The sequence below is a fragment of the Balaenoptera physalus genome (assembly GCF_965194825.1).
Source record: "Balaenoptera physalus genome assembly, contig: HAP1_SCAFFOLD_1150, whole genome shotgun sequence".
NCBI lineage: Eukaryota > Metazoa > Chordata > Mammalia > Artiodactyla > Balaenopteridae > Balaenoptera > Balaenoptera physalus.
This window is the reverse complement of record NW_028125644.1, coordinates 105,914-132,552: the sequence shown is the minus strand read 5'-3', so window position 1 is coordinate 132,552 and position 26,639 is coordinate 105,914. Positions and strand designations below refer to the sequence as shown.

At 43.3% G+C, this 26,639-nt stretch overlaps 1 protein-coding gene across 1 annotated transcript in view; it reads right to left on the bottom strand.

The window, feature by feature from the left end:
• Positions 1-26,639, bottom strand: part of LOC309653773 (ELKS/Rab6-interacting/CAST family member 1-like) — a 182,124-nt gene that overhangs the window by 121,413 nt on the left and 34,072 nt on the right. The window contains 1 exon segment of the mRNA XM_082478558.1: positions 11,192-11,352. Within this exon segment, the coding sequence (XP_082334684.1) occupies positions 11,192-11,352 (161 nt within the window).

Below are 26,639 nucleotides of genomic sequence, written 5' to 3'. Positions count from 1 at the left end.
AATGCCTGGCGGGGCCACACTGGGGCATCTGGGCTCCCCAGTCCTGTCTCGATCCGAACAGCTTTGCCTTCTTTTTCATTTTACTTCTTAAAGTAAGTTTTAGGCACTTGCCTGGTGGCACCATGGTTGGGAATCCACCTGCCAATGCAGGGGACACGGGTTCGAGCCCTGGTCCGGGAAGATCCCACATGCCGCAGAGCAACTAAGCCCGTGCACCACAACTACTGAGCCTGCACTCTAGATCCCGGCTCCACAACAAGAGAGGCCACCGCAATGAGAAGCCTGCGCCCCACGCCGCTCGCCGCAACTAGGGAAAGCCTGTGCGCAGAAACGAAGACCCAACACAGCCAAAAAATAAATTAGTTAATTAATAAATAATAAGCTTTATTTTCATATCTGAATACTACTCATTTGAAAAAGGGGTCTGCAGCTTAAAGTGTTTTTCAAAAAGCAATGACTGGATCATCTCAATAGTCCCTTCAATTCATTTGGATTACAGCTTGTAATTTTTTTTTTTTCTTTTTTTGAATTTTTGAAGTTTATTTTATTTATATTTTTATACAGCAGGTTCTTATTAGTTATCTATTTTATACATATTAGTGTATACATGTCAATCCCAATCTCCCAGTTCATCCCACCACCACCCACCCTCCCCGCCACTTTCCCCCCTTGGTGCCCATACGTTTGTTCTCTACATCTGTGTCTATTTCTGCCCTGAAAACCGGTTCATCTGTACCATTTACAGCTTGTAATTCTTCACCAAAGTAAAACATGTGAGAAATAAGGACAAAACAACACACTTGATAACATAATCCCTAACATGAAGCTTATTATTTATGATTATTTAATTAGAATAATGGTTATAAATCAATTAGCTCTGTTTATCTACTGAAAATTGTACTAGGGTCAGTGCCATTACTGCCATTGAAGCACCACAGCCTTATAAGAGCAATTTTTTGTTTGTTTGCTTAAGATTATAACCACATGAACAGTGAAGAAAAGAGTTAAGCAGCATTAAAATCACAAAGGGCTTTCTTTTTTCATGAAAAATAAAGTTGGTTAGTGTGCTCAAATTACTTGTTTTCTTTTTGAAAGCCCTGCATGAAGAAAACCAATTAATAAAGAATCAAAATATCTCACCAGCCTTTTCTCATTGAAATCAGTACCTCTAAAAACTTTCTTTTAATATCCTTTTCTTATGCTATTGATTGTTTGTAACTAATTGTTCCATGTCATCATTGTATGTGGTCCTCTTGTGATAATTATCCCACACTCTCCAGTTTAGTCTGTTGAGCAATCACCACTCTGGTGCAGCTGAAAATTCTCAGGGACACTAGCTTGAATCTCTATGGCACAGATGTCCTAATACTTCATTTTAAACTGGGACAAAGGTTTTACAGAGCCTTGCTGATCTTTTGTCCCAGACACTGGCTGTCTTTTTCATCTAGGACATAATCAAAAATGTACTGTATTAAAAACAAATGTACTGTATAAGTTTTTTAACTACAACTTTAGAATTTATACTCTTCAATAGTAAGTCACTTCTCTTAAATGACAGAATTTGCTCCTATTTAATTGCTGGAAGTTTTAAGCAATTAAATAGGAGCTGACGGTGGATCAATAGTTGTCTTCATTTTAACAACTCACCCAATAATGAGGAACATGAGAACTGCATCTGGAAGATTTGGTGTGAAAGGAAATGACTTCTGAAAGGCTGACTGATTTATTTGTGCTGATACTGGCTGGCACAGACTGCCCTACTTTAGGCAGGTTGGTTAGGGAAGGTCTCTTTGAAGACGTACCATTTAAGCTGACACCTGAGGCAGCCAGCATATAAGAGCGGGGTAGGAATGTCTGGCAGCACATAAGAATAAAGAGTTAAGAACAGCATATATATATATATATATATATATATATATATATATATATGTATATGTGTGTGTGTGTGTGTACATATATATTTGAAGGACATTTTTTTCAACACCCAATCGGCCATTAATACAAATTGAAAGCCTGTTATAATCAAATCAATGTAGTCCTGGAAAAAGAATATCAACAAAGAGATCAATGGAACAAATCTCACAATAATTAAGCACTTAAGAAAGAAAAAGAAAATGCCACAAACCAAAAGAAGAGAGACTGATCACAGTATTTAGAAAGCTTTGCAATTATTAGGAAAACATCAAAATAAATACGTTCTCCCCACACAAAATTAAAAATAAGTTCCAGGAAGATTAAAGAACTAGGTATAAAATGCAAATTAATTAGAAAATAAAAAGAATAAATATAACATATTTAATGATATTTAGATAGGGAAGGACTTTCTAAACAAAAAACGAAATGTAAGAAATTACAAAAAAATTACAAATTACAAATCTAAGAAAAGTATAGTACATTTTACTGCTTAGAAATCTAGAATTATAAACATCAAAAGTCAAAAACTAATGAGCAAATGACAAAAACTAAAAATTATTCACAACTGTGAAAGTACTTTATCCTCACTATTGAAAAAGCCCATAAACGTCAATGAAATACTAAGACCTTACTGTCCCCAAGAGAAATTAACAAATAGGAATATACCAATCACAGACAATATGCAAATTGACAATAAACACATGAAAATGTAAACAAAGAATTGCAAATGAAAGCAAGGTAAGACAAAACTTTTTAATCTATGAAAGAGGTAAAAGTTTTTTTTCAGGCAAAAGATTTTTAAACATTATATGAACAGGTAAGGTGATACATGCATTCTTACATGCCTGATCACCTAAAGTGGTCCAATCCTTCTAGAAGACAGTGTGTCAATAAGTATATTCATCTCTTTTATTTTATAAGCACAACTGTATCATCCTTAGGAAGCAGAAACTATCTTCTAGCAATGTTGCTTTTCTCTCCAAATATAAGGTGGATAATATAGTAATTTGTAGGGTCATTTTTGTAACATTTTCTCATTACAAAGTAATAAACATAAGTGTTAAAACATTTTAAGAATACATAAACGTATGTGGGAAAACCTCTCCTATAATTCCTTTGATCCCCTCTGATGAATAGATTCAATTTTTTAACAACCTATCATAGGAAAATAATCAGAAATGTGAAAATGTATTAATAAAGATGGCCATAACAGTAATACATATGACAAAAAAAACTGAAAAGTGGGGAGACCTTCAAGATGGCGAAAGAGTAACACATGGAGATCACCTTCCTCCCCACAAATACATCATAAATACATCTACGTGTGGAACAACTCCTACAGAACACCTACTGAACACTAGCAGAGGACCTCAGACCTCCCAAAAGGCAAGAAACTCCCCACGTACCTGGGTAGGGCAAAAGAAAAAAGAAAAAACAGAGACAAAAGAATAGGGATGGGACCCGCACCAGTGGGAGGGAGCTGTGAAGGAAGAAAGGTTTCCATGCACTAGGAAGCCCCTTCACTGTCGGAGACAGGGCGTGGCAGGGCGAAGCTTCAGAGCCACGGAGGAGAGCGCAGCAACGGGGGTGCGGAGGGCAAAGCGGAGAGATTCCCTCACAGAGGATCGGTGCCGACCAGCACTCACCAGCCCGAGAGGCTTGTCTGCTCACCCGCCAGGGCGGGCGGGGGCTGGGAGCTGAGGCTCGGGCTTCGGAGGTCAGACCCCAGGGAGAGTACTGGGGTTGGCTGCGTGAACACAGCCCGAAGGGGGCTAGCGTGCCACAGCTAGCCGGGAGGGTGTCCGGGAAAAGTCTGGAGCTGCCGAAGAGGCAAGAGACCATTGTTTCGTGCGCGTGAGAAGAGGGGATTCAGAGGACCTCCTAAATGAGCTCCAGAGACGGGCGCGAGCCGAGGCTATCAGCACGGACACCAGAGACTGGCATGAGACGCTAAGGCTGCAGGTGCAGCCACCAAGAAGCCTGTGTGCAAGCACAGGTCACTATCCACACCTCCCCTCCCGGAAGCATGTGCAGCCCCCGACTGCCAGGGTCCCGTGATGCAGGGACAACTTCCCCGGGAGGACACACGGCGTGCCTCAGGCTGGTGCAATGTCACGCCAGCCTCCGCCACCACAGGCTCACCACCGCATTCTGTACTCTTCCCTCCCCCCAGGCCTAGGTGAGCCAGAGCCCCGGCATCAGCTGCTACTTTAACCCTGTCCTGTCTGGGCAGGAACAAACGCCCTCAGGCAACCTACATGGAGAGGAGAGGCCAAATCCAAAGCTGAACCCCGGGAGCTGTGTGAACAAAGAAGGAAACGGAAATCTCTACCAGAAGCCTTAGGAGCAGCGGATTAAATCTCCACAATCAACTTGATGTACCCTGCATCTGTGGAATACCTAAATAGACAATGAATCATCCCCAAAGTGAGGCAGTGGACTTCGTGTGATTTTGCCTGTATAGCTTTGCTTTTACCAATTGTCCTAGGGTTCTGTCTGTCCGTTTTTTGTTTTTTTTCTTAGTATAGTTTTTAGCGTTTGTTATCATTGGTGGATTTGTTTTTTGGTTTGGCTGCTCTCTTCTTTTTTTTTTCTTTTTTTTTTTATTACTTTTTAATTTTTTTTATTTTCAATAATTATTTTTTATTTTTTATGTTAATAACTTTATTTTATTTCTTTTTTTTCTCCCTTTTCTTCTGAGCCATGTGGCTAACAGGGTCTTGGTGCTCTGGCCGGGTGCCAGGCCTGTGTCTCTGAGGTGGGAGAGCCGAGTTCAGGACATGGGTCCACCAGAGACCTCCCAGCTCCACGTAATATCAAATGGCAAAAGCTCTCCCAGAGATCTACATCTCAATGCGAAGACCCAGCTCCACTCAACGACCAGTAAGCTACAGTGCTGGACACACTATGCCAAACAATCAGCAAGACAGGAACACAACTCCACCCATTAGCAGAGAGGCTGCCGAAAATCATAAAAAGGTCACAGACACCCCAAAACACACCACCAGACGTGGACCTGCCCACCAGAAAGACAAGATCCAGCCTCATCCACCAGAACACAGGTACCAGTCCCCTCCACCAGGAAGCCTACACAACCCACTGGACCAACCTTAGCCACTGGGAGCAGACACCAAAAACAACGGGAACTACGAACCTGCAGCCTGCAAAACGGAGACCCCAAACACAGTAAGTTAAGCAAAATGAGAAGACAGAGAAACACACAGCAGATGAAGGAGCAAAGTAAGAACCCACCAGACCAAACAAATGAAGAGGAAATAGGCATCTACATGAAAAAGAATTCAGAGTAATGACAGCAAAGATGATCCAAAATCTTGGAAGTAGAATGGAGAAAATACAAGAAACGTTTAACAAGGACCTAGAAGAACTAAAGAATAAACAACAAGGATCAACAACACAATAAATGAAATTAAAAATTCTCTAGAAGGAATCAACAGCAGAATAACTAAGGAAGGAGAATGGATAAGTGACCTGGAAGATAAAATAGTGGAAATAACTACTGCAGAGAAGAAAAAAGAAAAAAGAATGAAAAGAATTAAGGACAGTCTCAGAGACCTCTGGGACAACATTAAACGCACCAACATTCGAATTATAGGGATCCCAGAAGAAGAAGAGAAAAAGAAAGGGACTGAGAAAATATTTGAAGAGATTATAGTTGAAAACTTCCCTAATGTGGGAAAGGAAATAGTCAATCAAGTCCAGGAAGCACAGAGAGTCCCAGGCAGGAGAAATCCAAGGAGAAACACACGAAGACACATATTAATCAAACTATCAAAAACTAAATACAAAGAAAAAATATTACAAGCAGCAAGGGAAAAGCAACAAATAACATACAAGGGAATCCCCATAAGGTTAACAGCTGATCTTTCAGAAGAAACTCTGCAAGCCAGAAGGGAGTGGCAGGACATATTTAAAGTGATGAAAGGGAAAAACCTACAACCAAGATTACTCTACCCAGCAAGGAACTCATTCAGATTTCATGGAGAAATTAAAACCTTTACAGACAAGCAAAAGCTAAGACAATTCAGCACCGCCAAACCAGCTTTACAACAAATGCTCAAGGAACTTCTCTAGGCAGGAAACACAAGAGAAGGAAAAGACCTACAATAACAAACCCAAAACAATTAAGAAAATGGTAATAGGAACATACATATCGATCATTACCTTAAATGTAAATGGATTAAATGCTCCAACCAAAAGACATAGACTGCTGAATTGATACAAAAACAAGACCTGTATATATGCTGTCTACAAGAGACCCACTTCAGACCTAGGGACACATACAGACTGAAAGTGAAGGGATGGAAAAAGATATTTTATGCAAATGGAAATCAAAAGAAAGCTGGAGTAACAATTCTCTTATCAGACAAAACAGACTTTACAATAAAGAATGTTACAAGAGACAAGGAAGGACACTACATAATGATCAAGGGATCAATCCAACAAGAATATAACAATGGCAAATATTTAGGCACCCAACATTGGAGCACCTCAAAACATAAGGCAAAGGCTAACAGCCGTAAAAGGGAAAATCGACAGTAACACAATCATAGTAGGGGACTTTTAACATCCCACTTTCACCAATGGACAGATCATCCAAAATGAAAATAAATAAGGAAACACAAGCTTTAAATGATACATTAAACAAGATGGACTTAATTGATATTTATAGGACATTCCATCCAAAAACAACAGAATATACTTTCTTCTCAGGTGCTCATGGAACATTCTCCAGGATAGATCATATCTTGGGTCACAAAGCAAGCCTTGACAAATTCAAGAAAACTGAAATTGTATCAAGTATCTTTCCTGACCACAATGCTATGAGACTAGATATCAATTACAGGAAAAAATTTGTAAAAAATACAAACACATGGAGGCTAAACAATACACTACTTAATAAACAAGAGATCACTGAAGAAATCAAAGAGGAAATCAAAAAATACCTAGAAACAAATGACAATGAAAACACGACGACCCAAAACCTATGGGATGCAGCAAAAGCAGTTCTAAGAGGGAAGTTTATAGCAATACAATCCTACCTCAAGAAACAAGAAACATCGCAAATAAACAACCTAACCTTCTACCTAAAGCAATTAGAGAAAGAAGAACAAAAAAACCCCAAAGTTAGCAGAAGGAAAGAAATCATAAAGATCAGATCAGAAGTAAATGAAAAAGAAATGAAGGAAACGATACCAAAGATCAATAAAACTAAAAGCTGGTTCGTTGAGAAGATAAACAAAATTGATAAACCATTAGCCGGACTCATCAAGAATAAAGTCTGAGAAGACTCAGATCAATAGAATTAGAAATGAAAAAGAAGTAACAACTGACACTGCAGAAATACAAAGGATCATGAGAGATTACTACAAGCAACCATACGCCAATAAAATGGACAACCTGGAAGAAATGGACAAATCCACAATCAACATTGTGAAAATGACTATACTACCCAAAGCAATCTACAGGTTCAGTGCAATCCCTATCAAACTACCGATGGCATTTTTCACAGAACTAAAACAAAAAATTTCACAATTTGCATGGAAACACAAAAGACCCCGAATAGCCAAAGCAATCTTGAGAAAGAAAAATGGAGTTGGAGGAATCAGGCTCCCTGACTTCAGACAATACTACAAAGCTACAGTAATCAAGACAGTATGGTACTGGCACAAAAACAGAAATATAGATCAGTGGAACAGGACAGAAAGCCCAGAGATAAACCCACACACATATGGTCACCTTATCTTTGATAAAGGAGGCAAGAATATACACTGGAGAAAAGACAGCCTCTTCAATAAGTGGTGCTGGGAAAACTGGACAGGTACATGTAAAAGAATGAAATCAGAACACTCCCTAATACCATACACAAAAATAAACTCAAAATGGACTAAAGACCTAAATGTAAGGCAAGACACTATAAAACTCTTAGAGGAAAACAGAGGCAGAACACTCTATGACATAAATCACAGAAAGATCCTTTTTGACCCACCTCCTAGAGAAATGGAAATAAAAACAAAAATAAACAAATGGGACCTAATGAAGCTTCAAAGCTTTTGCACAGCAAAGGAAACCATAAACAAGATGAAAAGACAACCCTCAGAATGGGAGAAAATATTTGCAACTGAAGCAATTGACAAAGGATTAATCTCCAAAATATACAAGCAGCTCATGCAGCTCAATATCAAAAAACAAACCACCCAATCAAAAAATGGGCAGAAGATCTAAATAGACATTTCTCCAAAGAAGACATATAGATGGCCAAAAGGCACATGAAAAGATGCTCAACACTGCTAATTATTAGAGAAATGCAAAGCAAAACAACAATGAGATATCACCTCACATCAGTAAGAGTGGCCATCATCAAAAAAATCTACAAACAATAAATGCTGGAGAGCGCATGGAGAAAAGGGAACCTTCTTACACTGATGGTGGGAATGTAAATTGGTGCACCCACTATGGAGAACAGTATGGAGGTTCCTGAAGAAACTAAAAATACAGTTACCATATGATCCAGCAATCCCACTCCTGGGCATATATCCAGAGAAAAACATAACTCAAAAAGATACATGCAACCCAGTGTTCACTGCAGCTCTATTACAATAGCCAAGACATGGAAGTAACCTAAATGTCCATCAATAGGTGAATGGATAAAGAAGATGTATTTTATATATTTATACATATATATGTAAACACACACATACATACACACACACACACACACACACACACACACACACACACACACACTGGAATATTATTCAGCCATAAAAAGGAATGAAATAATGCCATTTGCAGCAACATGCATGGACCTAGAGATTATCATACTAAGTGAAGTAATCCAGACAGAGAAAGACAAATATCATGATATTGTTTATATGTGGAACGTAAAAAAAAAAAAAAACAGATACAAATGAACTTATATACAAAACAGAAATAGACCCACAGACATAGAAAACAAACTTACGGTTACCAAAGGAGAAAAGAGTGTGGAGGAGGGATACATTAGGAGTTTGGGATTAGCCACCACTCTCAACAGCATGTTTGCATAGACGATTAGGCCTGAAGTGCTTTATTTGTTAAAAGAAAGGTATTAAACAACCATTATATTAAGATATGAAAATGAGAGACAACAACAAGGAGAAATTTAAGTGCAAATTAAAGCAAAGACTACTTTAAAAACTTTTAAGTCAGTAAATCTGCATGACAAAAAACTTGTAGAAAATCTAAGAACAGCATGATGCTGTAGTAGTATCTCCTGAGCAAATGAGGAAGGTGATTTAAGAGACAGGTCACCTGTCAGAGCCAGGTTTTAACACCTTATTTCTAGAACTTTTATTTAATGTTTATTCATCAAATTTCTGTACCACTTATAAATTCTCTGAATACTTTAATGACTCATCCCATGCCTTAGTGTGTGAGTGTTTGACCTTACCAAAAACAGTCTTGCAAATCACAGTATTTTTCTGAAATGTAATCTCTAACCTGGGTTGGCAAGGGAAGTCCATAAGAAAGTTTAGTACTGTGGTTCCAAAAATAATAACAATAAAAAAAAAGAAAATCACACGCAATTCCCTTTTAATGGTTTAAAGTCAAGCATTCTTTAAAAAATTGTTTCATATCTTTTCAAAATTCTAATAATAAAGGAAAATTCCTTCACAAATCCACCACTGTTTTGCTATAGACACTTGAACTGAGTGGGAAAGATGTGACAAGTCAAGTCAAGATATTGGTACACAGAGAAAACGAAACAATACTCCGACACCGTTGCTTTAGCAGGGCCTGTTTGTGCTTAGGAGTATCACATCGATACCTTGTATTCCCGAATATTATACCCATCCTTCCTCTATGTTCTTATCATCAGGGATAAAACCTTGTCTTCAACTGCCTCTACTAACCTGCTCGTAAGAAGCAAACTTTCTCATCACGATACTCAGAACCCTAAATTCTCCCCGTTCTCCCTGCGTATCAACCTATTTCTGGCTCCAGTATCTGTCACTTCCGAGAGCACATCACCTGTAATTCTTTTCTGAAAGATCAGGCTCTCTTAACCTCCCACTGTGTCCTAATAATCCATAAGCACAGGGGACACCCCGATATTTGTTTCCTCAACTCCTGGGCTGCCGTCATGATATCAAAACAACCATGCCCCGTGAAAATTCATGCTGAGGTGTCATGGCAAGATCCTCTGCTACTTTGTAATTCTCATATTCAACATTTATTGATAGTTCAAAGTAGCAGAAAAGAAGAGGGGATGTTAGCTTCAAGCACTGGCTGGGCTCAGAAAGACTGTTTACTTTAGGTCAGAGAGAGTGCATATTTACTGCAGAGAAGGAGGAACTAACAGAAAGTGAGCAAAGATTATGTGAAAGAAAATTAATGGAGACAGATTGCAGAGGAGGGAACCAGAGCTTAAATCTGTGATAGAAATAAGAAGCGAGCTTGGTGAAGGAGAGACAGTATCTCCTCTGAGTCAGAAGAGACGACGACGACAAGAACACAGGTAACTGCTGAGGTGATGCAGGTAACTGAGGGGTCCCAGCATAGACTTGGTTTCAGTAAAATGAGAGCAGGACAATTACATAGGGGTGGGGATTGGAGTGATGGAGAAAGTACTAAGGGACTTAAAAAAGAGACATACTTGTTCTGAAGAGAAGGAAACCAGAACTTTTCAAAGTCACAGAGGAGAAAAAGCAGCAGCTGTATTCTGCACAGCAGATATATACAGCTGCAAGATGCCTGGAAAGTACGAAAATGATGTAAAGAATGGTTCTGCTAAAAGTGACAATTTTGTCAAAACTGACTGGAGAATGTGGCAAATGTTAATGGTGAAATATGGGGGATGGGTATAAGGAGGTTCACTATACTATTCTCTACTTTTGTGTACCTTTGGAAATGTTTATAATAAAAAATGCTTTTAAAATTGCCTAGCCATCGTATGACCTCAGGAGCAATGGTTATCTTCCTCAGAAAGCTCAACAACTTGCCAGAACTTTCCAGAAGGTCTTAGGAACTTCAGAGACACAATTGCATACGGATACATACACTCTAGAGGACTGCAAAATTCAATGACAGGGAGGCAAAAAAAGTTTCTAGTTGACGAGAATTTGTCCCAAATTTGTTCTAAGGAGTGAGAAACACAAGTGAGCATTAAAATTAGGCTAAGCGTGTCAGGCGTGACAAACGGGGCCAGAAGATGAAAGCGATGAGGACAAGTATTTCAACTAAGCATATGCCTGAAGAACAATATTATAAAACTTACTTCATCTCCAGAACTTCCTCTAAGTGTTTTCTTCTCTCGGCCCGAAGGTTGGTCACATGAGTTTCCTTCTCTGTCAGTGACTGCTGAGTGCAGGACAGCTTCGCCTTCATGGACTCCAGCTCCTGTTTTACCTTCTCCATGGCCATCAGTAACTCCTCCACCTACGATCAATACAGAAAAGACAGAAACTGACCATCTGGGTCAGGTATAGTCAGAGGAGCTGGGCAGTGGGCAACGCCTGGGTCCACAAAATTGAAGACACACCCATCAAAAATTCTGTACTCTCGCAGGATCAGACATAAATGGCAGTTAAAGAAATACATCTCTCATCTTCCCTCCACTATAATTCTTCTCAGTTTAGGTCCAAAAAAACCCTCATTTTCTCTTTGACAAATGTAAGGGCATCAGAAGTAACAGTGTGCCAGGAACAATCCCTTCTAAGGAATTTATTTGGAAACAGTCCAGAACCTTCCATGGAAATAACAATATAATGCAGATAAAAATATAAGGAACAAAATCATAATAAATATTTCTAGAACGATTTTAGGAAATAAAAGCCATAAACCTGACTAATACCAGATGCAGAATTAACATAAATGAGTCATTTTTATTCGTTCAAACTAAGATTCTTCTGTTTATACCATTACAAACAATTTTTTGTTAAAGAAACAGCTAGAATTCAATCGGATAATTTCCTGCTCTAAAGCTGGGTAGGTAGAGATTTTCTGAGGAAGGCAGGAAGAAAAGAAAAAATATACATAACCAGATAGAGAAGAGACAGAACGCTTTTAAGAGACCTGTAAAGGACTTCCCTGGTGGCGCCGCCCGCGAGGACCGGGCCGGCCGTCCGCGCCGCCCTCCCTCCCTCCCCGGCCGCCGAGGTGAACCGCGGACAGGCCGCTAGCGGGTCTCCCGGGCCGTGCGGGCAGCCCGAGGGCCTCCGGGCGGGAAGCCCACCTGTCCGCGGGCGCCAGGCTCCTCGGGGCGGCCCGCCCCTGGCTCTGCGTGACTGGCTCCCTGAAGCAGCGGCGGAGGCGGCGGCCCACTGTTTGCGCCGCACCGCCTCCTACGGCATGCGGGAGGAGACAGACACCGCCCGCCCGGCGCCTGCCGTGTGCGCCCGCGCCGGCCCGCAGCCCAGAGCCCCCGCCCGCCAGCTCCCAGCCTCCCGCCCGCCAGCCTCACCTACGGCTCCGCCCTCCCCGGGGGCGCGCTGCCGGGACCCAGCCAGGGCCGTGAGGAGGAGCGGGCGGAGGAGAGCCGAGGGGCCTAGCGCCAGCGACGGGCGGGAAGCTCCAGGCGCCGCCCGACCCCGAGCTGCCGCCACCGCGGCCCTCTCACCCTGCTCAGAGCTGCCGCTGCCGGCCGGGCGCCGCCGCCGCCGCCGCCGCCACCGCCACCACCACAACCACCACAGCCACAGCTCCGCCCGGGCGCCCGACGTCACCACGCGCCGCCCCCTGCGCGATTCCCCAGCCCCGCCCCGGGCCGACGTCTGCGCGAGCCCCGCCCCCGCGCGACCGCGCCCGGTCGGCGTCCCGAAGCCTCCGGGGAGTGCGACTCGGGCGCGCGCGGGCCTCGGGCACTTTCCGGGTGCTGTCTTTACTGTGATATCTCAGTTAAGTCTAGTGGGGTGTCCCCCCCCTTTTTTAAAATTACTAAAGTATGTCATTGTGTTAATTCAACATTAATACTAGAAACAAAAGTGAAAATTCCCATAGCAACAGCTGCTCTTTTTCTATGCTACGTTTATGCTTTTAGAAGTAGTATAAGAGCTGTTAAATGTGCGTTTTGCACATACTGTGTAAAACACATTGATGGAGAAAGAGCAGGGAATGAAGTATTTTGGCTAATCAAATAATAAACAGTGTATTGATTATCAATGTTCAGAGAAATATAATGTAATAAAGTAGATTAAGCATAAAGGTTATGTGGAATATAGTTTACTTCTATGGCTTTTCAAAATGTGAGCCTGGAGGTGCTGATTCACTCATGTATTCATTCAACAGTGATTTATTGAGTATGGTTCTGGGTACTTTTTTTAGCCTTTGGGAATACAGTAGTGAACAAAGCTGACAAAAATTCCCACCTTCATGGAACTTACCTTCTGGACACCTTCTTGGGAAATGAAGAGGAATTCAGCAAAGGAGATTAATAAGAGGTTATTGAGGGAGGAGGAAGACCAGGAGAGTGCGATGTACTAGAAATGAAGGAAAGGAAGTTTTCAAGGAGGAGGGAATGGGCAACTGTGTCATTGTTTAAAGATGTGTCAGACTGTTGGGTAAGAAAGAATTCTGCCTGATTATAATGCCTAATAACAGAGAAATGACTAAATGCTTTTTAGTGTGAGATGAGACAAATGTAAGAATCTTTCAGTTTTTTACTTCCTTTGACTGATTTTTAAAAACATATATTTCATTCTTAATTCTTTTCAGAACAAAATATGCAACCTGGGAGTTTATACTTGTACTAAGGAGAGGTATGACACTGTTGTTACTAATTATATGTACACTTATTTTTTTAATACATGTATCAAATCAGAAGTTATAAAAGTATACAGGGAAAAAAATAAGTCTCTTCTGTCCCATCCAGTTACTCCTGAAGGCAGACACTGTTTCCAATTTGTTGTTTTTCCTAACCAGTGAAATTTTGTGCAGTAACACGGCATTTAGCTATTTTAAAATTGCATAAATATAACAAGGATTTTATCCCCTATGTATTTTTTTTTGCAGGCTTAATATTTGTTTTTATAATTTAAGTCTAGCTACCTGCAGACCATTTTTTTTTTTAAATAACAGCTTTATTGAGAGACAATACACATACCATACGATTCACCCATTAAAGTGTACAATTAAATTCTTTTGGTACATTCATCACCACGATCAATTTTAGAACATTTTCATCCTCCCAAAAAGAAGCCCCAAACTCATTAGCAGTCATTCCCCTGACCTTTGGTTTTAAAGCTCTCTTTTTTAAAAAAAAATACTTAATTTATTTTTGGCTGCGTTGGGTCCTCGTTTCTGTGCGAGGGCTTTCTCTAGTTGCGGCGAGCGGGGGCCACTCTTCGTTGCGGTGCGCGGGCCTCTCACTATCGCGGCCTCTCTTGTTGCGGAGCACAGGCTCCAGACGCGCAGGCTCAGCAGTTGTGGCTCACGGGCCCAGTTGCTCCGCGGCATGTGGGATCTTCCCAGACCAGGGCTCGAACCTGTGTCCCCTGCATTGGCAGGCAGATACTTAACCACTGCGCCATCAGGGAAGTCCTATATGGGAAATTTTTAAAAATACTTCCTAGAAACCACCAGACTCGTTGGCCAGTGTCACATTGACACTTAGAGTTGTAAAGGAGGATGGGTTTGGGTTTGGGAACGGGTTTATTACAACTGGCCCAGACCTCCACGCTTCATCCCTTAGGGTTAAAAGAGGGGTCCCCCTGCTCCCTAAGATCAAGGGTTCTCCACCCTAGCTGAACAAAATAGCAGTCTCTTAACGGGAAACAAGTGGGGATAGCGGGCAATGAACAATGGGCCACGGCTGCGGGTGATTGTGTCCGTTAGCTTTAAGGCCGCCACACAGGTCCCAGCAGTTTCTAACAGTACATGGGATGCCTATCACCCAGCAACCTTGACTGACTAGCAGTGGCACCCTGGAAATGCTGTGTTGGGAAGTACCTACCAATGAAGTACTTGTAGGACCCCAGGAAAGAAGAGCTGTGCTTTACAGCACCGGCTATGACCCAAATAGCCAAGGAGGTAGCAAGCAGCATGATATCTGTACCGCAGATCTTTTCTTGTAGCTGGAAAGCCCCAGCCTGTGATGGCAATTCCTATTTTCTTCCCTCTGGAAGATCAGTCCCAACCGCACTACCCCTGCTTCTGCTTCCTCTGAGTCTGAATGTCATCTGCCCACATTGAGGAGGAAAGGAGGAAGCCCAGGAGAGGCGTAGGCAGGAGGAATCCCACATTCCTCCCGACATCTGATTGAAGCACAGGTAAAGTGAGTCTTATGCTGTCCTTACCGAGTTCTAAGTATGAGGGACTGTACTGCACACGCAACCCCAGAATAAGCACTGGAGATAAACCGACTTGCAAACTTTGTATCTGAAAAATCGCCTCAAATCTGAAATCACCAATATTTCTACACCATTTTTAGTGTCTATTTTTACGAACCAGTTTTCGAAAGCACCATCAGCAACAGGTCTAGAGCGTTCCTTTCCAAACCTGAATATTTTTAAGCAAACTTTTCATCTTCCTTAGCTAGATGAGTTCAGGAAAAACATTTCATTGATTAAAAGGGCTGCATTACAAAGGTTTGCCCCAAGACAACACAAGCTCCTCGAGAGCAGGGATTTGGGGCTGGTTTGCTCAGTGTCCCCAGCATCTACCCCAGGTGTCCTTACAGCAAAGCATTCCATAAATATCTGTTGAATTAATGCCATCGCATGACCGGCCTTCTTGTGCTGTATGATGTGAACTGCATGACTTTCCCCCTGAGGATTAAGATATTGATGGAGCATCCTTCAAGATCAATGGCATGCCCTAGATGAAAGATAGGGATGTGTAGCAGGAAACCTTGCCAGTCAAAGCTATCTATCTATTCAGTCTTAAGTGGAAACTCAAAAGACATGCACCACGGGAGCTGGTTGTAGGCCCAAAGTCACAGCTCTCCTTACAAGGAACTGTGTCATGCTAGGAAGTCACTTAACAATCACAGCAGACACGTACATAAGTGTCAGGCCCTATTCCCAGTGCTTTATGTAGATTACCTCACTTAATCTTCACAACAAGGCTATAAAGCAGATTCTGTTACCATCACGTCCCTTTAACCGATGAGCAAACTGGGGCACTGCGTTACATCACTTGCCCAGTGTCACATACAGAGCATCAGAGCCAAAATGTGAACCTGGCAATCCGGCTTAAGTATCCGTGTGAATAACATCTGCATTGTGTGGCCACCTGGGCCTCCCAGGACCTCTGGGATTTCAGTTTCCTCCCTGTCTGGGGGGCGGGTGCAGACAGTGAGGAATGATGGATACATCAGGAGGCTATCAAACCTTCTCAGCTGCTTGATTGCTTTTTGAAAAGAAATCTTACTTGGCTAGTCAAATTCATAGAAACAATGTAGGATGGTGGTTACCAAGGGCTGGAGGGAGGTGAAAAGGGGGAATTGTTATTGAAAGAGACTAGAGTTGCAGTTTGCAAGAGGAAAAAGTCTGGAGATCTATTTAACACTGAGTATACTTAACACTACTGAGCTGTACACTTAAAAACAGTTAACAAAAGTTTCCAACTTATGTGTTTAACCACAGGAAGGGAGGAAAGGAGGAAAGGACAGAGGAAAGGATGGATGAAGGGACTCTTACCTGGCAGCTCAAGAAGTAAAACAGAGGCGGAACTGCTGAATCAGTGGGAAAAGGAGCCCAAGGTTCCAGCCTCTCGGCTTCTTTCCCCAGATCCTCCCACCAGAACAGCCCCTCGGGGAGATCATCAAAGCAAAGTTTTAAAACCACTAAACAGGACAACTTCTCAATTCTCTTTAAGACAATTTCAAAAGCCGCGGGTCCAATCACACTCTCAAAAGTCTCCAGCTGAAAAGCCCTCCTGGCCCCTCAAGGCCGAATCGGTTCACACTCACCACCATGGTCCTTGAGATTGTCCACAGTGTAGCCCCAGTGTAAGTGTCCAAGCTCACAGAGCACCGCCGTGGCCCCCTGTACTCAGAGTTACTCATCACAGCGGTCTCTTGAGCCTCTGTGCGCTGCCTATTTCATCCTTGTTTGTGGAGTGAGAGCTGTGTGCTCACCCGCCGCCCCAGCTCAGAAGGCTGTTTCTACTCCCACCTTAGTTATGGGCGAGGCGCTATATCTATGCCACTGTCACCTGCACAAGGTGCCCAATTCCCCCACCTCGTCTGTTCTGGGGGCTTAACAAGTATCCAGGACTCTCAGATGGAAGGGTGGAGAGGGAGTAATTCAGAAGAGACTTAGGCACAGGGGAGCATGATGATACCCCATCCTTCCCTATCCCTCAACCAGGGTGCTGAGCCATGGTTCCTGATCAGGGAGAGAATGAATGCTGGGAAAGCAGCCAACGCCATAACCAACTTGTAGCAATGAGGGCCAGAAAACTGAGACGAAAGTACGTGGGGGCCATTGGCACATACTGTTCAGTTAAAAAAAAGAAAAGAAACCAGGAATGCTAACTAAAGTACAGAACGATTATCATCTTTGACTGTAAACCTCTCTCTGCATCATCCTTGGGTCCTAAAGCGACCTATTTCCATCACACGCACATTCCACCAGCAGCCGAAACTCACCTCAGCACCCATGTTATATTCTGACCCAGTTTACATGGAGCTGACTGAAAGGCAAAGAATAAGAAAATGAGGCATTTGAAAGGGAAATCCATGCTTCCTAGTTTAGAGCTGCACAAACTCCTTTGCCCACCACAGGAAGGGATTAGGCTACTCAATCCGAGTAACCCATTTCTCTTTCTTTGGGAACATGGTGATTCTATTCAGAGGGCATAAATAAGATAAAGGACCCACGCATACTAGATTTTTCATTTGGCAAGCAGAATAAAAATCTGAACCTATACCTGTGGGAAAGTAATCAATTTTTCATAGACTTATTATAGGCTTCACAAAATCTACTGCACACATATTTTTAAAAGTAAGAAAGTGGCTTTTTAATGATACTTAAAATACATGGCATGGCAAGAATTATTTAAAATGTGTTTCTGAGGCCTGAAGTTTGGTACTGCCTGCTAAAATATAGATGATTTGGATAAGGCTGTCTTCTCGGGATAAACGTGAGACCTAAGCGCATCTTATCATAAAACTAATAGGAAGGTTGGTATTCAGGCAGTTACGTAATTGGTATAAATCCTCCCAAGATATTAGATCCCCTGAACTCGCAACAGTTAGTGGTTGTTCATTGGCCTGTGTGCATTAAATAACTCCCCTTAACCCAGAGGCCAGCAATCCACTGTTCACATAAAGTCAACACAAAGCAGAGCAAGAGGAAACAGAGCTGAATCCAATAGATACATGGCCACGACTCACCCAACAAGTGTTTTCCGAGCAGCACGCCAGGCCTGGGAAAGTGGACACGTGATCCACGGGGTCTGGATGCCCAGTCTCGATCCAAGCAGATTGGCTCCGTTTTTATGAACCATCGGCTTGACTGTCCACATTGGTGGGCATGCTTTTCGCACGAACACATCTCTGTTCTAAGCGGAAGGCTATGCGCCTACACCTGTGACCAGCCCTGTATGAGGAGTGTACGTGCGTGTGTGCGTGCGTATGCGTGACTGAATGAATGAAAGATTTTTAAAATGTCTACATAAAGCAGAACTAATATACGAACATCTCCATTTACAAAAAGGCTTTCATTTTTTTATCACGCAGCAAGTCACTGAAATATTACACTATTTTGTGTCCAGCAACTCCCTTCAAGGAGCTATGAAAACATGCAGCATCACTGATGTCAGAAGTCACAGTCTAGCCGAGAAGACAAGTGACAGACCCGAAACACAGACCACAGCAAATGTCTGACACCAAATGTAAAAGCTTCAAGAGTTCACAAAATCCAAAGTCACTAAAAGCCCAAGTTGCTGAGAGGACTTGGAGCAGTGGGCGTTAAGAAGGGCAGCAAAGATGGTAGGCTTTAGATTACCAAAGGGACGGAGGTGGCGTTTCACGGAGGTACAAAAAGCAGAAACAATGACTTAGAAGCAAAAAGAAGCCTTCTGTTTGCCGATAGCAGTGACAGCACCTGCCCTGATCAGAGCCACAGGAAACAGGGCTCATTATAGGGTGGGGACTCGTTATGAAGGGGTAACAAGCTGCCCAGAGAAGTTGATTTGTTACATTAGGGAGTCATTTTAGGATCCTGAATGGGAACAACCGGGTGTTCCTTCCGTATGGTGAGAACTCACCCCAGGATTCCTTTCAAGAGCACGCTCCCCTTGACATTGAGTTAATGATTTCATTTGCACTCAGCTTTCCAATATCCCACCTCAGTGGTTCCCAACTTAGGGACCACAGAGTTATGGCAGAGGTCCCTGAAGGCAGATAAGCACTGCCCAGAAACGACTTGCTCCTGGCATATTGCCGCTGTCTCCTTCTAATATCTGTAGATACCATGTGAGCCATAAAACGCAAATTCACTCCAAAGCCACAGTCACCTGAGTTGCCTCAGGCGCCAGCCTATGGCTGCACATGGAGTCACTGTAACAGTAGCCCAGATGTCACTAGCTCCCACCTCCCTGCTGTTCATGCAGGACTTCAGCCTCCAGTAAAGTGCCCCTCAAGCATTCCTAGGAGTTCCCAGGGATTTGGTGCCTGAGCCTGCGAACAAGGCCGTCGTCCTCTCAGCGGCCACTGGGCGGCGATGGGTCCACACAGCTCCCTCTCCTGCGCCTTCAAGCACCCCGAGGCCTCCGCAGGCCAAACTGCAGGATGGTCCATATGGAGTAGGGGAAACATCTCATTCCTCCTGGGAGCTACCATTCCCAAAGCAGTCACACTGGTGCCATACACGATAGCTTACCGAAGGTATTTTAGAAAAACAACTCTGACAGTTGTTCCTTACAGCCCTCAAGCTGTGAATGAAAACTGTATGTGAAGGTGCATCTAGCGGAGGTTGGACAGGAAGAAAAATACCAGGGACAGAGCCCATGCCGTGCTCACAATCAACCTTCCCATAATGTGCTATCAAAATGCACATCATCCTGTTTGACCCAGCAAATTAAACTTCTAAGCACACAAGGAAGTGAAAAGTGTAGGAGGATTTTCAACGCAGATTATTTGCAAGAGTGAAAAAGGAGAAACACACATCTCCTAGTACAGAAGGGGTTAAATTATGACACACTGGCAGGGTAGAATACAGGCAGCTGTTAAAAACGATGACATCAGCTTGGAAGTACCACTGGAGAGCTCTGCGATGCATCGTTAAGTGACACAATGCCAGTTAGAACAGCGCTCCACAGCCTGTTTGGAGGCGGGGTGAGCGGCGGGCAGGCCAGCGAAGCTTCATCTGCCGCTCCCCATCGCTTGCACGACTGCCTGAGCCCCCCGCCCCCTCCCCCGTGGAACCATTCTCTTCCAGGAAACCGGTCCCTGCTGCCGAACAGGTGGGGGACCGCTGAGTTAGAAGACATTAGGGACAGCGTGATCGCATTTCAAAAGTGTGGAGGAGGGGCCGGGAAGAGGTGCATATGGATATTATATGTCAGGAACAAAACCTATGGAGCTACTGACAACCTTTCTCCCTCATACCCATGCCTGAAGGGGAGTCTTTTTTTACCACCCAGATCCTTTATGGAACTGATCTGGGAGACAGTAAGAGAGATAAAGAGTCCTCAAATGGCCAGATCAGTCTTCATGAGAGGAGATGAAAGAGGAAGTAGTGGATGAGAGAGGCAGGCAGCCAGCCAGCCAGCCAACCAGGAGATGGAAGAAAAGAAGTACCTGGAGTTTTTAAAGACGGGGGAGGTGGAGGTCCTGGAGCAGCTACTGAAGACTTGGTGTACGGGAGAGAAAGCTGGGTGACGTAGGTTCAACACGTTTGGCCGTGTCATGTGCTGTGTGACCCCTCCACAGAGTCTATCTACAAATACACCCATGACAAAGATCTAGAACACGCATGAGGTTTTGAGATCAGATTGGTGTTTCTTCCCCATGTTTCTGTGCTGCCCACGAGGTGAGAACAAAAGCTAGTTTAAGGTTGTACATGTATGAAAAACGCCAGGAAAGACACCCCAGAAATTGTCCCAGCGGTAACATCTGTCAAGGTTTATTAGGTACTGGTGGACTTTGTTACAACAAAAGTGTATATCACATGTATAATTTTCATGGGCATGTATTTTACTTTCACTCAGGACAGGGGTTTGGGTGAGGCAAGCAGGGTGACTACAGTGCAAAATTGAAGGAGACACTGACTCTCAGCGTCTTGCTGGTTCAGAGCCGCATGTAAACACCCCCGTGAGGGAGTGCCTCCTTCACTTAGCGCCCTACCCACCCTGCTTGCCTCACCCCATCCTGGCTCTGCTTGCCTTGTTAATCACAGTTCTGAATCTCATTGAAATTCAAACTGGGATGCTATCTGCCACACACACTGCATACAGAGTACATTGCCATTCTGAAAGCACTTTCGTATATGTAGTTCACTTTCTCTTCATGACAATCTCAAAGGCAAATGAGACTAGTATTATAATTCCCATTCTACAGATGGAGACCAGAAAGGTTAAAAGACCTGTCCAAGATCACACTGCTAAGTGACAGCAAACTCAGTTCAGCTGAGTTTGATTACCATCCCCAAGTATTTCCATGACCCCACCCACATACAAAACAAACAAAAATTATCACTCATACCTATCAGGAAAACAATGAATCTCTGAAGTGAACCTAGCCCAGATATTCATGTCTCCCGTCAAATAAGGCCCGGCAGCCCCCATTTGCCCCCTTGGAAACCACGGAGGCAAAGCCCACAGAAGATGTAGGCAGCCTCTAGCCAAGACGGCGCCCCATGAGGAGCAGCCCCTCTGGATTCTCGAGTAGCAGCAGGTTTTCAGGACGAGCAGCAGGCCTTCACGAGGGCCTACAGGCAGGTCCGCGGCTGCTGGCTGGCACCAGGTGTGAGCCATGGGAACTCTGGGAGCTGGGCGGGGGGGTGTGTGTGGGGAGCATCTGCACAGGAGGCATGAGCCTAAGAGAATCTCTCAGCATTGGACATTCCACAAGGCGTACATGCAGCTACTGGTGGTCGGCACTTCCGGGTTTTCGCCTTGAGGTGAGCGGAAAGGAATAACACGGCACCACTAGCCACCAGCCTGGAGCTCAACCAGCCGGCCTGGCAGCCTAGAAATCTGCTTAAGGAGTTAATCCAGGCAGACCCTGAACTACCCTGTTCATCCAGCTGTGTTTCAGGGCACAGCACGATTCCAACACTGCATGTAATACAAATGAAGAATACCCCTCCCCCTGCCCTCTGCAGATTCGTTTTTCTCGGGTCTCACTGGTACTTTCGTTTAAAACTAAGTTTAAAAATAAAGAAATCAGCAAACCACACTCATTTGCCAAGTGTGCTTTTTTTCCTCCCTTCACAAACCTAAATCATACCTGGCAGAATTCATGCTGTTCTTGTTTACCTCTTCCTCTAAGAATATGAATCCATTTCCCTCTAGCCTGGGTTTTAGGTACATTGTTTAGCCAAGCCTTTACCTCCCTCTTCTCTTAAAAAGAGGAAAACATACAGCAAACTCAAGTTCTATATTTGTGAAAATGTTAAGAGGAAACTACCCTAGGATGTTTACACAAGCTGTGTAAAGTGGCTTTAAAGAGGCTCTAGTATTCCAGTATTACCCATACTACATTCGAATTAATACTTCCCAGAAAAAGTAAACTTTAAATAAGATCCAATCAGGATCAACTGCACACCCACCTGAGTAGCTGAACAAAATCAATGGAGCAATTCTTTGGTCATCGGACTAAAAGATTCAAGATTGACTTTTTCCCCCTTTTAGTAAAATATGAAACTCCCTGGTAACCTGAAGTATTATTGGGTCCTGTGTCTTGCAAGGATTTATGCGCAATTTATCTAAAAACTGACTTTCAACAGCTACACGAATGGCTGAAATTGCTTGATCTCGTCAGGCAAAGAGTTTTTAAAAACATTAACCTCAGAAACAGAATATATATATATATGTCTGTCTCGTGCTAAGTACCAGAGTTTTCAATCATGAAATTAAATATTCCTTTGCAAACTCAGCTATATCCTAAAACAGCCAATGATAACCTCTTGCAATACTCAGCATTCTGTGGAGAACTGAGTTTCTAAAGGGCCGTATACTGTCCTGAAACTCCTAAGGGAGTTTTTCCTTCTGAGGAAAACAGCTGTACACCGTGGACTACTGAAAAGCCCCGCTGGGCCTGTCTTATTTATGAGATGTTTCCACAGCGGGGTCTTCTGTGTTTACATGGCGCTGCTCCTCTTAGTGAGGGTGACCACTACCAAGCCTTGGATTAGGCTCTCAGCGTATATACACACACTGCCAACCGGGCACCATGACCCTCACTTCTCAGCGGAGGAAACAGTGTTAAAAGGAACTTACCTGAGGTGGCGAAGCTCGGGGAGAAGCGGAGCTGGGATGCAGTCCCAGCAGTGAAACCGCGAGGCCTGTGCTCTCCAAGGCAAACTCCGCCCAACCCCCCACCCCCACTGCCTCTTTGAAAACCTCCTCCTTACCTGGTAGGCAGGCACACCTGAGACCAGTAGTTCCCTGGGGATAAAAATCACCCGGGAAGCTTGTTCACTCTACCTTCCCAAAGCCCCTTCCCTGGAGATTCTGACTCAGGGGTTCCAAGCTGGACCCAGAAATTGTCTTTTGAACAAATGATCCAGGTGATTCTTATCATCAGAGGACTGTGGGAACGGTCTTAGATCAGGGGTGGCCGGGGCCAGGGAGTATCTTTGGCTTTGTGGGCCATTAGGTCTCTGTCACAACTACTCGACGCAAAAGGAGCCAGAGAAAATTCATGAATGAACTGGTCTGGCTGTGGTCCAATCACTTATTTACAAAAACAGGCGGCTGGCTACAGTTTGCTGACCCTTCTCTTAGACCATTCATCATACCATTAAAAAAGAGACATTAATGCCTGCTATTTGTCACCTCACTAAGGCTATGTCTCAATCAGGCAATTGACCCAATGAAAATCCTCCCAACACCATGAAACATCACTCTCATCAAGAGGATAAAGTCAAGGTTGTGTCTGCCCTCCCTCAAGCAAGAACAGATGGAATTTACATGAGAGGATGCAGTCTAAGCCAGAGAGTAGAAGCACACTGTATTTTAATGTACAAGACACACTGTATTTTAAAGGACAAGCACACTGTATTTTAAAGGACAAGAATGAGGTGGTAACTATAAGATGCTGGTGGAGATTGCGGCGGGTTTTCTTTATGCAGTGGATTTTCTAGGGCCCCCAAAACTCTTCCTGCATCCTGGGAATTACTAGCTCAGACCACCATATCATTTTTCCCGGTACCTATTGTTATATTCTTTTTTTTACTCCCTCATGAGGATGATTGATGCTCAGCTGAACTCAGAGGAGCGTTTGATTTGCCTGCCATCCTCTGGGAATACCCCTGCTAAATGCAGGAAAAGTCACTCAACATCAAAGATCATTCAGCCACGGATGTGAGAGCTACTGTCACCTTATAAAGCTTACAATAGCCAGCGTCCTCTTACAATTTTCCCCAGCGCAAGCTACAGAGGTGGGGAGGGTTGGAGGGAGCACGGGTTAATACAGTGGAATTTCCTTTGGCACCAGCTCCAAGCAGGCTTTTAACAGAGATGTTTAATTGATCTTTATTGAGCAGAACCTTCCCTTCTGCTTATAAAAGAAATGATCACTTTTCCCTCGGGTTCTATCTGGAGAAGTTAATAGCCCCAGTTTTCTCTTACAGCAGAGATACTTAATGACTGGGAGACTATCATAAGTAGAGTTTATTGTCCAAAATACAAACCCAGTATTAATCAACCTGCACAGTGAGATTGCCTTGCTTGTATCTGTTGATACCTGGAGGAGCTCTTCCCAACTGACGAGCGCATTGTTCTTCCCACTCAGGCTCTGCTGTCCAGTTAACAAATTGGATAGCGAGGTAATCTATAGGCCTTTGCCAAAGACCGCTGAGGATGCCCTAATGTGTATCAATTTGATCCTCACATGCAGTTAGCTCCCAGATGAGGCCCGAGAGCGGAGCCATAATCATTTGCGTACACGGTGCAGGAATATTTTGCAGGTGTGAAGACGATCATTGCAATACTTCCAGGATACAGAGACACTTCCGGGATTCAGTACAAAGACAGCCGGTACTGCTTGGCAGCTATGAAGAGTGATGGAAAAACAAACAAACAAAAGTAATACTTACAGAGTTCCTTTAGCTCTTTTATAAAGGGCTTTATTGATATTAGCGTTACTTTTTGAAATAACTTCCAAACACAACAAGCAGGTATTAATATTTCCGTTTTAGAGCTAGGAAATTTTGTATTAAATGTTCTGACTGCTGTGCTCCTTGAGGACTAGATTTAGCGGTAAACTAGAGGCTAGGACTTGCTGCTACAGTAAACTCTTACTATTTGGGAATTTGTTCTAGAGATACAAATTTCCTGGGTCTTTTTCTTTGTCCTCTCCTCCTTCTGGCTGCCGGCTTTCCCCACCTGCCACCTGCCACGCCCTCCCCAGCCCTCCAAGTTGCCATCCTGGCATGGCAGGCACCGTGACCATGATTTCTGAACCACATTTTGGAACCTGTAGTATGAAAAATACCAGTGTTCTTAGGTGGACAAGAGGACAGAATTTTTGAAACCATGATTGTCCACAAAAATCGGAGGTATGTGATCACTCTTATAGTGTCGCTCTAGCATATTCTCCAATGACGAGCAAAGGAAGGTGTGGAAGGGAAGCACCTACCATCTACTGACACAGTTAATAGGAATATACTCAAGGCAGGTGCAAGGCCCGGGACTGAGGTCTTCCCGGGAATGTGAGAGGGAAGGAGGAGGGAGGCTTTATACCTGAGATATTGGATTCCTTTTTTCCCCCCATTTTACTGAGATATAATTGTCATATAATTTTATATTAATTTCAGGTGTACAACATAGTAATTTGATATGTGTATAAATTGCAAAATAATTTCCACAATAAGTTTAGTTAACATTTACCGCCTCACATAGTTACAATTTTTTTCTTGTGATGAGAACTTTTAAGATCTATACTCTTAGCAACTTTCAAATTAAAAAACAGTATTGTTCGGTGCTTTGTGTCCACCTAGAGGGGTGGGATAGGGAGGGTGGGAGGGAGATGCAAGAGGGAGGAGATATGGGGATATAGGTATATGTATAGCTGATTCACTTTGTTATACAGCAGAAACTAACACACCATTGTAAAGCAATTATACTCCAATAAAGATGTTTAAAAAAAAAGAAAACAGTATTTTTAACTATAGTCATCACGATGTACATTACATCCCCAGGAGTTGTTTCTCTTATAACTGCAAGTTTGTACCTTTTGACCACCTTTCCCATCCCCCCTACTCCCACCTCTGGCAACCACTAAACTGTTCTCTGTTTCTATGAGCTCAGTTTTCTTCGATTCGTATACGTGAGATCATACAGTATTTGTCTTTCTCTAATTTCACTTAGAGTAATGGCCTCAAGGTCTGTCCTGGCTTTTTTTTGCATCTGGTATCACAGTTAAACATGGTTAGAACCATGTTGGTGTTGTTACCAGGTCCTTGTCAGGTGTCATGGGCTGAGTTGTGTCCACCACGGAATTCACAGGATGAAGCCCTAAACCCCAGTACCTCAGCATGTGACTGTATTGGGAGATCAGGCCTTTAAAGAGTAATTAAGTTAAAATGAGGCCATTAGGGTGGATCCCAGTCCAA